A 16,453-nucleotide genomic window follows, 5' to 3' on the forward strand; every position below is an offset into this window, starting at 1 on the left:
TTGGCACAATGGCTTGAGGGGAGCAGGACATGGAAGTACATAGTTTGCTGACTTGTGTGTGGATCCAGCCTGCTACCTCTGATCTTACAAATTAAAACTTATGATTGGGCTTTGGCAGAAAGTAAACAGGATGAAAGTGGTTTATGCTCTTGTACCAAGCTAACTCTGCACCTGTATGTATATGAACATAATATGAAGTGGCTATTAAAGCTCCTGCTTCATTTACTATAGCTGGAGCATCCCATAGGAGGAATGACGCATTTGTCCACTATATTCCTTTGGAAACCCATTTCAGTTGGCGGAACATGCCACACGTAAATCTGCAGTATAAAATGGGATATTGCATATATGGTTGGGTGTACAGATTTCGCAGCACAACTCTTTTCCTTTATAGAAGTGACTCACAAATGCTGTTGGCCAGTTTAGTGATTCATTTGTTGCACTACTGATTTAAGTGAGTCACCATGCAGGCAGCTCATCCCCATTACTCAGTTGAGGAGTAAACTGCTACTTCTTTTGTAATCTAGTTGCATTGTGGTAGCCAGATGTATTGACACAACTGGTTAGGTGCGGCACACAGGTATACTAAATACCGTCCCACCCACCTCGCCCCCTGCTGTCATGTATCTGAGAAACTGTATTGAAAAGAGCAATGACCTTGCAGGCCTTCCCAGGATGCAAGTACTGACTGCCTACGCTGCGGTCCCTATGAGCACCTGAAGCCCACCCGCAGCCTCCGGGTGGGATTCTCACATTAATCTTCCTCCAAGCCACTCTACCATTTACCCCACTCCTCCTGCCACCCAACCAGCAGGGTTACACTGCAGCATTTTGACCCTTTTGGGGGCGACATGTCATGCATTCTCTAATAACATTTTCTTTGTATTTAACTAATGCAGCAGTTATGTGTGCATGTGCCAGGGAGTATTGAAGCTTCTCATGAAATATTAAAACTTCTTATCAAAGTTATGAGTTCTGAAGCAGTTTCTTTGGTGGCATTATTGCAGTGTTGCCTTTGACTCTTGAGGGGGCAATTTCATCTTGAGACCTCCATGAAAGCCAGCGATTTCTATACAGTCCTAGAAGGTCTGGACAAGGTATGATAAGGAAGCCACTAATGGTGCTTCGAGGCAACGCCCATTTCCATGCCACCACTCTAAGCTACTATATTGAAAAGCAGGCATTGCAGAAAAGGAAATTTATGTTGCGGTAAACTCTATCTAATCAAAAGATAGTAAAGGAGAGTTTGCATTTCTTAAGGCTAGGAAAGCATACAGTGCCAACACTCCCACAGTGTTTATTGTAATCAGTTGGTAAGGAAAGCATGATTGTTTAGAACCTTGATCAGGCAATCCAAAAATAGGGCCATTCTTGCCCATTTTTCAGCTTCTTTCTCCACCAGAGAATCGTGGTATTCTCTTGGCAACAGTTTCAGAATAAAGTACCATGATGGATGTTAGAAATCAGTCTATAAATAACATGGAAGTACATTACGGCAATTCAAATGATAGCATACAATTTAAACACATCCTTCTGTTGTTGGCTCTGTATCATCTACTTTTTAAATTATGTCCAGAAAGTTGAGCCGATTTACAAAGTCCTTAGTAAATGTTCGGCTCTGACAGACCAGGTTTCTAAAACCACGTATGTCCTTGTTAGGCACAATAATTACATCCTTTTCTTCAGTGGATTTGCTTTTCCAGTTAGTTACAATGTAACCCAGATGGACCACTGAGGACTGTGTTTATATGGTTGTGCCTTCTGCTTGTTTGAGATTGCATGCGCAGTCCAATATTGATTGTAGTGGAATCTTCGATCACAGATGAGTATTAACAGATGAACACATTGACACTGAAAGGCTGTGTAAGCCCATATCACAGCCTGTCAAACTGTTTTATGACTCAAGGTTTTATGAAATCCATATACATTTGTGGTTGCCATATACCATAACAGACGTTTCTCATTCTGCCTGTTTTTTCTATCACCAATTCTTTATTGCCCAGAGGGTTCAGAGTTGGCTTTCAAACAATCTTTATGTGTATTCAAGTAAATTCTGGACTGGTTGCTTGTGATCTTAATTTTGCTGTTCTTACCAGTCTACTTTAGCACTATCAGTCTTTTTCTTAAGAAATACATTTAGCTGTGTCAGATGTATGGAATGGCCTGCCTTTACTATGTCAACAGCTGCACCATTTATCAGGACTCTGCCAAACCTCTATGAAGCGAAGAGCAGGTAGAATTTAATTTTACATAAATGAATGCATTTATATTCCGAAGAAAAGCAGCATGCTTCTTTCTTTGTTGGAGATTGGTAGGTCTTCAGTAATATCATCTTGAGCACCCAAGGCAAGCTCACATGATCTTACTAAGGACGGGGAAAGGGACCTAAGCCGTCTGTGTGCAAAAAATGAGGCCCAACGTTTAAAATACCCTCATAATGTAATCTCAACCCTTCCCCAAAAAGACAACTTAATTGTCAAACCACCCCTGCCCTTTAATAGCTGAAACTAAATGAAAATTCCTTGGCCATCATTCAGCTTTGCCTTTTCCCGCCTTTTTATTGCCAGTTCTGTGTTTGGATGTAAAAGCACCCCATAATATCAGTTAATCCACATGATGCGACACTTCTCCCATCAAATTTTCTTCTTCCAAACACTTTCCTATTCTTCCAAAGACTTCAAATACAAACCTTGATGGCTACATCAGAGAAGGCTGCGTCTGAATTCCCTTCTTTTCTGGGCAACAGACTTCTCCATCTGTTTTTATTTTTGTTTCACTGACCTTTTTCTTTAGTATCCAGGGCTTAGAGAGCATGAAGATACGCAGAGCTTTTCTGGGCGGTGTATATGTGCATTGTGAGTTTTTCAGCAGACCAGAACTAGCTAGCTGATTTTGTGCACCAGCATGGACTACTTTCAGTGAAGTCACTGCCAGTATGGCCTAACATTCACACAGTATAGATTCCTTCCATTAAGATTGAAGGAGGAGCCCTGTCCTGGGAGCACTCACTAGAGCTTTCCTTTCAGAGACTGGATTCCCATTGTATGTAATAGATGCATGCTTCTTTGGCCCTTTACTGGTTACAAAAAACCCTGCACAGGTCTGTTATTTTGGGTATGAGGCTGAACATGTAGCATACAGATCTGAACTAACTACTAAAGTCCAGAACAACCATCTGCTAACTACATCTAGAATATGAAACACATCTGAATGATTACATGGACATTCGCTCCCTAAGTCTATGAATTGCTCTGTGCTTGTTTTTAGTTTTTCTCTATTCTGGGTGGAAATCTTCCACACTTCTTATTTAAAACTTGATAAACCTCAGGTGTTCCGTCAAACTGTTGCGAACATCATACCCCAGGGTCGTGTTCCTGTGTTTATATGGGTTCACATTTACAGTGCATGCATGTTATTTGGAAACCTGCTTTATTAAGGAGGATCTTATTAGTCAAGTCTTGTCGTGTTGATTGTCTTGATTTCAGGAGCTGTTATTAACAGTTCTGTTTCGGTCTTGCAGGTTCAGCTGCTGGATAGCAGGAAGCAGTATGATGCTGAAGTAAACCTTCACCGTAGCACCAAGGAGTTATTAAAGAATGCTCAGAAGGAGATAACTACGTTGAAGCAGCAGCTGGGTAACACGGAGGAACAGCTTGCATCTCAGGCTTCCCAGGCTTCATCCCCAACTCCTGGCAAAGGTATTGAGTGAGATTGAAGCTATTCATTTTGTTTTGCAGAAGTATTTTCTTCTTCTAACTAGTTTTTGTATCTGATCCCTACACAGAGATCATTTATTTTCTCAAACAATAGTTTTGGCAGACGACTTTTTTTCTTTCTATTTTCATCTGAGAAATAGCCCCACCATTTGAAGAGTTAATAGCCTGAAGGAGTGTGCAATTATCAGCACCCTACGCTTGCCTTCCATTTAGTGTTAGGATGTGTATATCCAGCCTGGTGGTTCTGTCCAATGTTTTTTTTCTTCCTTGTTGGTTTATGCTATTGTCTAATGGCTCCATGAAGGTGGCCTACAAAACCCACAACATCAGTATTTTTGTTTTGTTTTGTTAGTGTCTGGTTTGCTCACAGTGGAGCACACCGGAATATTTCCAGTGAGAATCAAAGAAGGTCTTTCTCCTTTGTACTTGGTGTCTATGTGGTTTTGTTTTTAGGCTCTACCATGGAGAAAGACTTGGTGTGAGTTTTGGGGTAAACACTATGGATTCTTAATTTTTGAAATTTTGTGGACCATGGAAACATTAATTTGTTTGCCCCCGTGATGCACCACCCTTTTTAATATCCATGCCTCTTTGCTTTCATTCTTCTGATCATTCAGTATTTTATTTTTCTTGCACCTACCGAACTCTAGGTAGCAGTTTAGCCAGGCAGGCTTAATTTCAAGCATTTTTTTGCTGATTATCAAGTGGATGACTCTGAATGCTTTAAATGTAAAATGTTAGAGCGAGTTGGAATTTATTCAGTGTGATTGGCAAAACAGGTGCTCTTATTTTGGGCATCACCCTGCCAATGATACCAGTGTGTACATTATGGATTTTATTGTTGTTGGCAGTTTGTCAAAACCCATTTCTCATCCAAGTAATTTCCTATTTGTTTGTTAAGAATTCTACCCCTTCTTCCCCTGTCTCATACCCTAAAACTGCTAGAGAGATTACCATTGTTTGTTTTACTTTACTAGAACTTGTATCTGGTCTTCTTAAATACCTCTTATTTCAACTCCAATGTAATGCAAAATTCTGCTTCAGTCCTTTTTAGGTCTCATGACCTGCGTTGCACTGCGCAGCAGTGCTCGCGCAGGTCGCGAACCTTTAGTACGTGAAAAACAGGGAAATCAAGCTGACCTAGGAATCGCACACGCTCATGCGTGTTTCCTTTTCAGCTGCCCCATTGGCCCTTGCATGCGTCTTATTCTAAAAGACTGCACGCAATGTGCCAGAGGCGCGTGCATAGCTCCTCCCACGGCCTATTGGTGTCTATTACGCGCACCAAGCGCGTAATAGGCACCAATAGGCCGTGGGAGGAGCTATGATCGTGCCCAGTGACGCGTGCGCCACTTGTTTTTCTTTACTTGGTATAAGCACGGCATCCAGCGCGGGTGCTGGATTATACCAAAGGTAAAGAAATAGAAAAAAAATCTATGTTCGAGGCATATGAGCGGCAGATACTACACTTTTGCATTAGATCGGCTCCTGGTGTTGGGCTCGGATGATTGCATGTTGTTGTCTTGGAAGAAGCCTTTTGTAGTCACGAGATAGGTGACTCCTCCCTTGACGATAGTGCTCATGGGCATCGACTCCATCCTTAGATTGTTTTTTTCCGCCACTGGGTTCGGATGAACTTTTTCCGCTCCACGTCGAAATCTACCTTTTAAGTACTTTGAAGCGCAAAAAATCATAAACTTTCCTTAACTAACTGCGATATCGACTAACATCGTTTCAACGCCATCAGCTCTATTCCGGTCGTCGACGCGGGCTGTTGGGCCTATCCACGCTGTGAGGCCTACTCCTCATGGAAAGGATGCCATTCAAAAAATTCCCTGTGTGGAGCAAAGTTTCCACGCAATGACCACCACGAGGTCTGTAACCTGTGCTTATCGCCAGAACACGATGAATCCAGCTGTACAGCCTGTGCGTCCTTTTGATCCAAGGAAACCATCCGGGATCGGAGGGCCAATCAACGCGACATGCAAAGATCAGCTCCGGAACCGGTAGACATCTTTGACGAGGAGGTTCCACTCGTTTCCGAAGAAGATTCCGATCTCCAAATCGTATCAGAGGCAGATGACTCAGATGACTCCATACCATCGGGTCAGCGCGTGAGTACTACTGCCCTTGCACCACACATAGCACCCAGATCGAAGGCAAAGGTCAACACTCCGCCTCCGGGGCCCAGTCGCGACCGAAAAACCACTTTGAAAGCCCCGCCATTGAGCCTGGCTCTGAAGAAAGTAGTTAAGCCTTCCGGTAGCTCTTTACCGAGCAAGCCGCACGTGCCGATCCCACCAGCTCCCTCGGCACCGAAAAGTCTTTGCTTCAAGACAGTTGACTTCGAAAGACAAAGGTGCGAAGCCAGCGTCCGACGCCTCGAAGCAGACGAGACCAGCTTCCACCAGCTTCCACTCCGAAGACATCGTCTTCGGTACTGAATCCGACAAGACCTGATTCCCATGCGCCCAAGCCCTCGAAACAGCCTACAACACCGAAAACAACACCTTTGGTGGCGAAAACTGCGCCAAAGGACAATGTAACGCCTCCTAAGGCTAATGACAAGCAGCAACCACGTCCGGAACCGAAAAAATCGGCGCCGACAAAGGTTCCACAAGGAGAAGAACTTTTCCAACCAGATCCTCTGCAAAAGAAGATCTACATTGAACCAAAAACAGGTGCTGTATCCACTGTACCACACAAGAAGAGGAAGGCAGATACAACTCCCACACCTGTAGTACCTGCCAAGAAGAAGGACTCTACCACATCTCCTATGCACCCTTCTTCTCCTATACTTCCTTCTCCTTCATCCCCTGTTCCTCTTAACATTTCACCACAGATTTCTCCTCCACATTCTCCTACTCTGTCTTCACACTCTCCTCAAAACGATGATGAGTATAGCCTAGGGAGGGAGAGGGAGGGACCGAGATGAGCCTTTCCCATACCCTTTAGATGATCCAGACTGGGAGTACCCAAACCCAAGGGATGTACCTGATATTCCTGACCCACAGTCATACCCATCAAAACCTTCTCCCCTAAAAGAGAACATTGGTTTTGGGCACCTATTGAACAGAGCTGCCATTTACCATGCGGTCACTATGCACTCTGATGAGGCAGAGGAGGATTTTCTATTAGACCCATTTGAACAATCTCAAAGGTCTGTTCAAATTCTTCCTATGATTAAAGGGGTCATCAAACATGCTCCAGAGGTATTTAAAGATCTAGGATCCTAAACCCTAGAATTGAGAGAAAATATAGGCCTGCACCTGCCGATCCAGCCTACATTAAATGACAACTACCATTAGATTCACTAGTTGTATCAAATGCTAGGAAACGGGCAAACTCACAAACGTCAGGTGAAGCACCCCACCTGACAAAGAATCTAAAGTCATAGATGCCTCAGGCAAAAGAATAGCTGCACAAGCTACTAACATATGGTGTATAGCTAACACACAAGCCCTCCTTTCAAGATATGACAGGGCTCTTTATGATCAGTTTGAGAAACTATTAGAATATCTACCTGACGCAGGCAAACGACCTTATACAAGAAGGCAAGCTAATTTCCAATGCCTCAATCAAGAGTGCACTTGATGTGGCAGACACTGCGTCTAGAGCTGTGAACACTAGTGTCATACTTAGAAGACATGCGTGGCTACGCATTTCAGGATTTAAACAGGAAGTGCAAACTACCATTTTAAATCAACCATTTAATCAAAATCAATTGTTTGGACCAGAGGTAGACAGCACTTGAAAAGATGAAGAAGGATACAGAGACTGCCAAATCTACGGGAGCTTTACAGTCCACACAAGCTAGAAGTTCCTTTTGTCGCTCCTTCTACAGAGGAGGCTCCAAACAGACTGGCGCAGACAATACAACATCCTTCAAATCTAACACACAAACATCCTCTAACAAAGGTTATTTTAGAGGAGGATATAGAGGAAACCACAATAAAGGAAGAGGTCGGGGTAACCACAATAATCGAACCTCTTCCACCACAAAACAGTGACTTTCCTCTGCTTCTCCAACAGCACTCCACTCCTGTGGGGGGCAGACTAACACAGTTCCTACCTGTCTGGAATTCCATTACAACAGACAAGTGGGTAAGTCAAATTATCCAGTATGGCTACTGCCTCGAACTTACAGCAACCCCTCCATACATACCACCCAAACAGCGTCCAATGTCTGCAGAACATCTTACTCTGCTCAAACAAGAAGTCCCGTCACTTCTTCAAAAGGACGCAATAGAAATAGTTCCTTTACAACACCAAGGAACAGGGGTTTACTCGCTTTATTTTGTAATACCCAAGAAGGACGGGACACTAAGACCAATTCTCGACTTCAGGCCCCTCCATCATTACATACAATCAGATCATTTTCATATGATCACTTTACAACAAGTGCTTCCACTGCTGCAACAAGGCGATTTCCTTACAACACTAGATTTAAAGGACGCCTACTTCCACATTCCAATACAGCCTGCTCACAGGAAGTATCTAAGGTTTGTACTGGAAGGACAACATTATTAATTCAAAGTCCTTCCATTCAGAGTTACAACAGCACCAAGAGTATTTACAAAGTGCCTAGCAGTAGTAGCAGCACATCTCAGGAGACAACAGATACAGGTCTTCCCTTATTTAGATGATTGGCTCATAAAAGCCAAGTCATTCAATCAGTGTGTTCAACAAACACATCAGACAATTCAAACATTGCACGACTTAGGGTTTACCTTAAACTACACCAAGTCGCACCTGCAACCCTCTCATACACATCAGTATCTAGGGGCTACAATAAACACATCCACAGCTCTAGCGTATCCCAGTCCAGCAAGGATACAGAGCATTCAGGCCTTAGTTACAACCTTCCAACATAAACACTCTCTCCAAGCCAGACTGTTCATGAGACTAATAGGCATGATGGCATCTTGCATCTTCATAGTACCATATGCAAGACTGCAGATGCGTCCGTTACAGGAATGTCTAGCACAACAGTGGAGCCAGGCTCAAGGGCAACTAACAGACCTGGTGTTGGTAGACAGCCGCACACATCGCTCTCTGCAGTGGTGGAACACCAAAAACTAGACCAAAGGACTGCCGTTCCTCGAACCTGTTCCACAAATAGTGCTCACAGCAGACGCATCTCTCACAGGATGGGGAGCCATCTCCTACATCATACAACTCAAGGAAAATGGAACATTCAACAGAAATTGTTCCATATCAACCATCTAGAGCTGCTAGCAATATTCTTAGCACTCAAACCTTCCAAGTACAAACCAAAGCTGTAATAATCCGGAGGGACAACATGACAGCTATGTATTGTATACAAAAACAGGGGGGGGACACACTCTCTACAACTGTCCAAGCTTGCATAGAGCATTTGGAGATGGGCCATTCCACAAAATATATATCTGCTAGCAGAGCACCTTCCAGGAGTTCACAATCAGATAGCAGATCTGTTGAGTCGGCAGACACAACAAATTCACGAATGGGAACTACATCCGCAAGTTCGTCAACCATTTTTTTCACAAGTGGGGTCATACAGACATAGATGTGTTCGCCACACACGAAAACGCAAAATGCCCAACCTTCGCCGCCAGGTTTCCACACCCACTGTCCAAGGGCAATGCAATATGGATGAACTGGTCAGGCAGATTTGTGTACGCTTTTCCGCCACTACCACTAATACCATTAGTAGTATGCAGTCCCTAAAATTAATCCTGATAGCTTCCACTTGGGCACGCCAACCGTGGTTCACCACCCTGTTAGAACTCTCTCTAGTTCCACACAAGAAATTTCAACTAACACATTCCCTGCTAACGCAGAACCATGGAGACATCCGACATCCATACCCAAATCAACTGTATCTGGCGATCTGGCTCCTGAAGTCTTAGAGTTTGGTTATCTTAACCTACCACCAGACTGTATGAACATCATTAAAGAAGCCAGGAGACCTACTACCAGAGCTTGTTATGATGCTAAATGGAAGAGATTTGCTATTTATTGCAACAATAACCAAATTGATCCCCTGGATGCTTATATTCAAAATATCATTTGCTACCTTTTACATTTACAAACATGTAACTTGGCATATTCAATCATACGCCTGCACCTAGCAGCAATTGCAGCCTTTTTACAAAACAGACATCGGTCTCTTTTTAGAGTACCTGCTGTTAAAGCATTTATGGAAGGATTAAAAAGAATCATTCCAGCCAGGTTACCACCTTCTCCAGTATGGAACCTAAATGTTGTTCTTACAAGACTCGTGGGTCCCCCTTTTGAACTGTTACACAAATGGGAACTGCAATTTCTCACATGGAAAACCGCTTTCCTTGTTGCAATTACCTCTCTTAGAAGAGTAAGTGAGATACAAGCTTTCACAATACAATAACCATTTTACAACTACATCGTAACAAGGTGGTTCTAAGAACTAATCCTAAATTCCTTCCAAAAGTCATTAGTCCTTTTCATTTAAACCAATCTGTAGAGCTACCTGTGTTTTTCCAAAACCCTGACTCTGTAGCAGAAAGAGCTCTTCACACACTAGATGTTAAAAGAGCTCTGCTCTACTATATAGACAGGACTAAATCTTTTCGAAAGATACAACAACTGTTTGTATGTTTCTCTCCACCGCATAAAGGTAACCCCATCTCTAAAGGTGGAATTGCAAGGTGCATTGGAAAATGTATACAAATATGCTATCAAAAAGCAAAACGTACATTAACAGTTCCTCCTAGAGCTCATTCCACACGCAAGCTAGGAGCCTCTATGGCTTTCTTAGGGAACATCCCCCTAGAAGACATATGCAAGGCAGCAACATGGTCTACAACACACACCTTCACTAAACACTACTGTGTTGATGTGCAAGCCAAGCAGCAAGCTGCAGTAGGCCAAGCTGTCCTTAAAACTCTTTCAAACTACTGTAACAGATACAGGTGACCACCGCTAGGGGAGACACTGCTGTACAATCAATGCAAAAGTGTAGTATTTGCAGCTCATATGCCTCGAACGGAAAATGCTACTTACCAGTATGCATCTGTTCTTGGCATGTAGAGCTGCAGATCACTACACGCCCTCCCGCCTCCCCGGGACTTGTATCTGTTCCAGTTTTATCTTACTTAGATGCACACGCATGGACATCCTTTTTCTTCTACTAACTCCATCATTTCCCATCATGGCGAAAAACAATCTAAGAATGGAGTCGATGCCCACGCGCACTATCGTCCAAGGGAGGAGTCACCTATCTCGTGACTACAAAAGACTTCTTCCAAGACGACAACAACATCCAATCATCCGAGCCCACACCAGGTGCCGATCTAATGCAAAAGTGTAGTGATCTGCAGCTCTACATGCCAAGAACAGATGCATACTGGTAAGTAGCATTTTCCTTCTTTACTTTTGCTATAATCGCGGCGCCCACACTTTACTTATAACATTAGAAGTAAAGCGCGGGTACCGCGATTATACCAAAGGTAAAGAAATAGATTTTTTTTTCTATTTCTTTACTTTTGGTATAATTGCGGCACCCGTGCTTTACTTTTAATGTTATAAGTAAAACGCGGGTGCCGCGATTATACCAAAAGTAAAGAAATAGGAAAAAAATCTATGTATTTACTTTTGGTATAATCGCGGCACCCGCGCTTTACTTAGAACATTAAAAGTAAAGCGGGGGTGGAGCCTGACAGTTCTGCTTGTAGCCACCTCCTTGTTTTCTTTCTTGCTGGATCGAGTATGGACCTCCCATAGGCAGCTTTTACTCAATTAAATGGCTCATCTGGGTCTTGTTCATGACATAAAATCCTTATGTTAATGAGCCTACTGAAACTTCCTAGTCAAATTTGCTGGGAAGTTTATGAATTCATTTTTTCAAAGGTGTTAGACTGAGTGCCAAATCTGTTAGGAAACTGTAGCTTTGCAGTAGAATTTGTCAAGTACATAGATTGCTGCAAAAGTATGGTGTGCAGAATGTATCAAGCCTGAAGGAATTCCATCAAGTCAAGTAACCCTCCTTGATGGCCATTTTCTTCCTGCACACTTGCATCTTAACAAGAGCGTTTCATCCTTTGGCACTGCGTGCATTGTATTGTACTGCCTCGGGGTAGTATGTTAGAATATCGTTTGAAAAATATCACCCCTTGGATGTAGATTTTCCATTATTAACTCCAGCGAAGTGATAGTTTTGTAAACATTATTTCGTACATACCTTTATATAAATTCATCGTTAACATCCGGTTGCAAGAGATGCCAGCTGGTGCCCTCTGTCGCAGGATGAACTTTCTTATATGACCTGCCACCCTCTAGGTTTTTTTTTTTTAGATAAATTGCGCAGCTGGTACTTTAACTGATCGACCCACCCCCACCTTTATTAAACGTGAGCAGACCCTCGTAATCGGAGCAGGAAGCAAATATTTTGATACTCCCTGCGTTTTTCAAATGAGACCAGAGCGGAAACTTGCGTGTGCCTTATGCAAAGTCTTGAGTTGACGTCTTGCGTGCTTCTTGTATCTTCTGCGGTTTATAAACCTCCAAACCATGTACTTGCCACGCTCACCTGCTGCACTTCTTCCGACACTACCTACTCCCACTTGCAGACTTGAGTGGGAACGGAGTGTGTATTTCACATTTGAGCTCACTTGGATATTTTGTAAGATTATCCGCACTCTCTTTGCCCTCTATCCACTTTTAATCACTTAAACTAGTGTCTCTTGCCACCAACTGTCTCCCCTCTCAATCACCCTGGCTCCCTCACCTCTGTGACCCCCTCATCCGTCTCTCTCGCTGCTCTGTGTCTTAACCCTCTGACTCTATTCCCGCTTCTCTCACTGTCTCATTCAAGCCACTAGTTTCTCACCTCTCTCCCTTTCTTTGTCACTAACCTAAGCTCTCTCGCTGCTGTCTCTTTAACCACTCTCCCTCACTCACTACTCATTCCGTGTCTGTTACACCTCTGTCTCTACCCCTCTAACCCATTTCGCTTGTCTCACTCGGTCTCGCCCCTACTCTTTGTCACTCATAACTCTCCCCGTGTCCCTTCTGCCGCTTTGTCGCTCACGCTCTGTCCCTCACCCCTGCGCCCCATCGCATGCACGCGCACCTCCCGCCGTCGCATTCGTGTGTGACCCAGCAGCGGTGCCCAGCGCCCTCTCCGCCGCCAGGCACCCCTGCCCAGGCCTTGAAAGCCGGCCTGAGAGGTTCAGTGAGTCAGCTTTCAGCTCAGGTTATTGTCATGTGCTTCATGCCGTCTGCAGTGGGATTATCCTTAACGCTGCCCCAAAGCGCACTAATCTGTATGGATCAAGCCCCGGTCTGCGCCGACTGGCGTTTAATCTGCCAGCCTGTGGGGTAGTGAAGGCCACTGGAAGTACCGAGGCCTGACAGCAGGAAAACACGGAGGCATTGTGAGTGGAAACACCGAGGCCTGACTGTGACTAGCTGGTGTCCACACTGAGGCCTGACTGGCTACTGCAAATAGTCCTGACGTGTGCATACGAGGCCTGACTGACCTATTTAAACACTGAGGCCAGACTGACATATGTAAAAACAAGCATTGGAAATGCAATAGGTCTCGCAGCATTAGAGTTAGTGCATTTAGAATTGTTTATGGGTTTTTTGTTGTAAATCTTTTGCATTTTTATTTTTTGTAGCCAATGCTAAAGAATTACAAATCAAAAAAGCAATAAACATTTGTAAAAGCTTTAACTAAAAATCCTGTGAGACCTATTGCACTGTGTGAGGGTGAGGTGTTGAGTGTGAGTGAGGTGTTGAGGGTGAGTTTTGTTGGATGAAAAAAACTTTAGGACCATAATTAAATCAGGTTATAAGTTTGCTTTCAAATCTTCCCTTTCCACATAAATGTCTCAGCGCTCTATTTACATAAATGCACTGTTTAATCCAGCAGTTTTTGCACTAGTAGATACAAATGCTGTAAATTGTACATAACTTGGCATGTAGACTTTTCTTTGAACTTTCACGTGTTTGTTCACACATACATGCCGGTACAGTAGCATGCATGCAGTTCTCCAATACATTATATGATATTGAATATCATATGTCTGTGACGGCAATATATTATTCTTATGGACGTAATGTGTATTTACACGTGTTTACATTTTGTGTGTGTGTATACATGTATAAATATACACGCAATCACAAAAACCCGCAAACAATTATTTGATGTCAGCAGTCATTCGTGCAGTCTTGTCATGCGAGATCAAATCAGGCGCTATGCTGATGAAAACGCTTGCATATGGTGGGTGGATTAAGGGCCAGAGACTCCTTTTTGTCATGGAAATGTTTTTGTTTACTTCATCTCATAGCATTTCTCACACTTGGCTTGTTTTGTGTCGCCTCTCAATGGCTACACGATGAAATGAATGGATTTATTTTTGCCGAATGAGGGGGGCAGCCCTCCCCTCAAAGGCGCGACACTGCGTCCCCGCGAGGAATGTTAACGCGGGTTTTATTGTGGGGCGCTGAATGGGGAGCGCCTTTCACGGCATAGCCCCCCGAAATGCAACAATTTAAATAACTGCTTAGACCCCAGAAGGCCGCGGTCAACACGGGTCGCATTCCTGGTCCGTGAAAACACACTTAGCTGATAGAGTTATGTAAAACGTATCCCGAGACAGTAATTTAGTGTGAAGACATAAGTTTTATTTTGTAACACTTTGCCGCCGGGGCATGGAATGCCAGAAATTGCAGTGGTGCAAACTGTTATGTAAAGCCGCAAATGAAACACTTGCACGGAGTTTGCAGATTGGAAGGGAGCTCGTGTTCAGACAGCCTTGAAATGTGTAAACATTGTGGTAGAAGAATGGGGGGAAGGGGGGGGGGGGATAATCCCAGGCACTACAGTCGTGATAAAAATACAAGAGCCCCCATTTTTTTAGCTTTTAATTTTGGAGGACCTGGATATGCCTTTAAACAAAATGAGGTTGACTGGCTCTGCGGTACTAGTTCGCTGAAGAAACCCGCTTTGAATAGGTTTTCACCTAACCCTCTATTGAACATGCCCTCTGCCAGGCCACTCTGGGTAGGAAATGACACTTTTAGCCATATAACTAATTCTAGAAGACATTTTCTGATCTTATAACGCCAGACATTCGCATGAAGTGAGTCTCGCTCGTTGTGTTGTCGGACAGGGCATAGACAGTAAAAGTACCATGACATTATATTGCAAAAAAGGCAGAGTTCTGATACTCGGAGGCTGAGGCCAGTAAAGATTTAATTTCTCGAAAAAAGAGAATGCTAACTGAGTTTGATTGGCTGTTAAATGAAGGGCGAGATCCAATTACTTGTCCGGGACTTGAAATGATTATTGTGCATGGGCCGTGGCTGGTGCAGGGAAGCCCACACACGGTGGTTTCGGCCTTGCAGCTTGAGAGCACTTAGAAACACAATAGGCGGATGTTAACTCGTTTCAGATTGTTGGAGGTCCCCATTTAATGCCAAACAATGAACTGAAATGCAACGCTTTCAATGGACTGCAAGCAGAGCAGGACGTTTAAAAATGCGAGGGCACAACTATTTAGGGGCACCAACTCACCCAATCCGTTTCTCAGAAAAGTTACGTATTTACAAACCACAGGGCGAGTAATAAGCACAGCAGTGTTAATGGCGATTCACAATAATGATGTATATTTGAGGTAACAGGAGCTACTCCTTTAACAAAAAATATCAACTAATGTATGTTTAAGGGGATGCAGAGCTGGCTCGAGCATCCTTTAAGATGTGCACTGGTTGCCGTTTTATTTTCGGAAGCCAAAGATAGTGTAGGTTTTCCCATTACGGAAAGTCGTGCTTGCTCGCCCTACATAAGAGACAGGGGCAGGCAGGAACAAGACGGAGGGAAGAGAGGGGAGGGGGGAGGAGAAATGCGAGACGGCGGGAAGGGGAGGGGGCGGAGCGGGTACAATAAACAAGACGGAGGGAAGAGAGGGGAGGGGGGAGGAGAAGTGCGACAGGGGAAATGCGAGACGGCGGGAAGGGGAGGGGGCGGAGCGGGTAAGAAAAGTTACGTATTTACAAACCACAGGGCGAGTAATAAGCACAGCAGTGTTAATGGCGATTCACAATAATGATGTATATTTGAGGTAACAGGAGCTACTCCTTTAACAAAAAATATCAACTAATGTATGTTTAAGGGGATGCAGAGCTGGCTCGAGCATCCTTTAAGATGTGCACTGGTTGCCGTTTTATTTTCGGAAGCCAAAGATAGTGTAGGCTTTCCCATTACGGAAAGTCGTGCTTGCTCGCCCTACATAAGAGACAGGGGCAGGCAGGAACAAGACGGAGGGAAGAGAGGGGAGGGGGGAGGCAGGATGACTCAGGGGAGGGGGCGGAGCGGGGCAGAGCGGCATGTGGGTGTGAAGAAGCCGGGCCTTTGAAGTGAAGCTAAGCTTCACTTCAAAGGTGTCGGAGGAATGCGGGCGGCTGTGCACGCGCTTTTAAGCTCAATGCACATGCGCATTGAGCTTAAAAGTCACGGGCACTGCAAGGAATCGCCACGATTCCTTGCAAGTTAGATAAAGAGTAGATGAGCCCCTATAGTCTCGCTTGCTCGATGCGCATGCGCATCGACAGGCGAGACCTAACAATGAGGCCTGACTTGTGCAAACACCGAGGCCTGACTGTGACTGGCTGGTGCACACACCGAGCCCTGACTTGCTGGTGCAGACAAATAGGCAAAGTGTGCAAACACTGAGGCCTGATGTGTGCCTACACCGAGAACTGACTGGCTG

General features: G+C 44.2%; 1 protein-coding gene across 4 annotated transcripts in view; it reads left to right on the forward strand.

The window, feature by feature from the left end:
* The window catches only part of TPR (translocated promoter region, nuclear basket protein), a 728,231-nt gene that overhangs the window by 172,154 nt on the left and 539,624 nt on the right, over positions 1-16,453 (forward strand). For all 4 annotated transcript variants that reach the window (XM_078642622.1, XM_078642637.1, XM_078642629.1 and 1 more), the window contains exon 21: positions 3,521-3,698. In XM_078642622.1, coding sequence (XP_078498748.1) covers positions 3,521-3,698 — 178 coding nt within the window. The remainder of the gene's footprint in view (positions 1-3,520; positions 3,699-16,453) is intronic.

Source organism: Lissotriton helveticus, chromosome 1_1 (assembly GCF_964261635.1).
Source record: "Lissotriton helveticus chromosome 1_1, aLisHel1.1, whole genome shotgun sequence".
Classification (NCBI taxonomy): domain Eukaryota; kingdom Metazoa; phylum Chordata; class Amphibia; order Caudata; family Salamandridae; genus Lissotriton; species Lissotriton helveticus.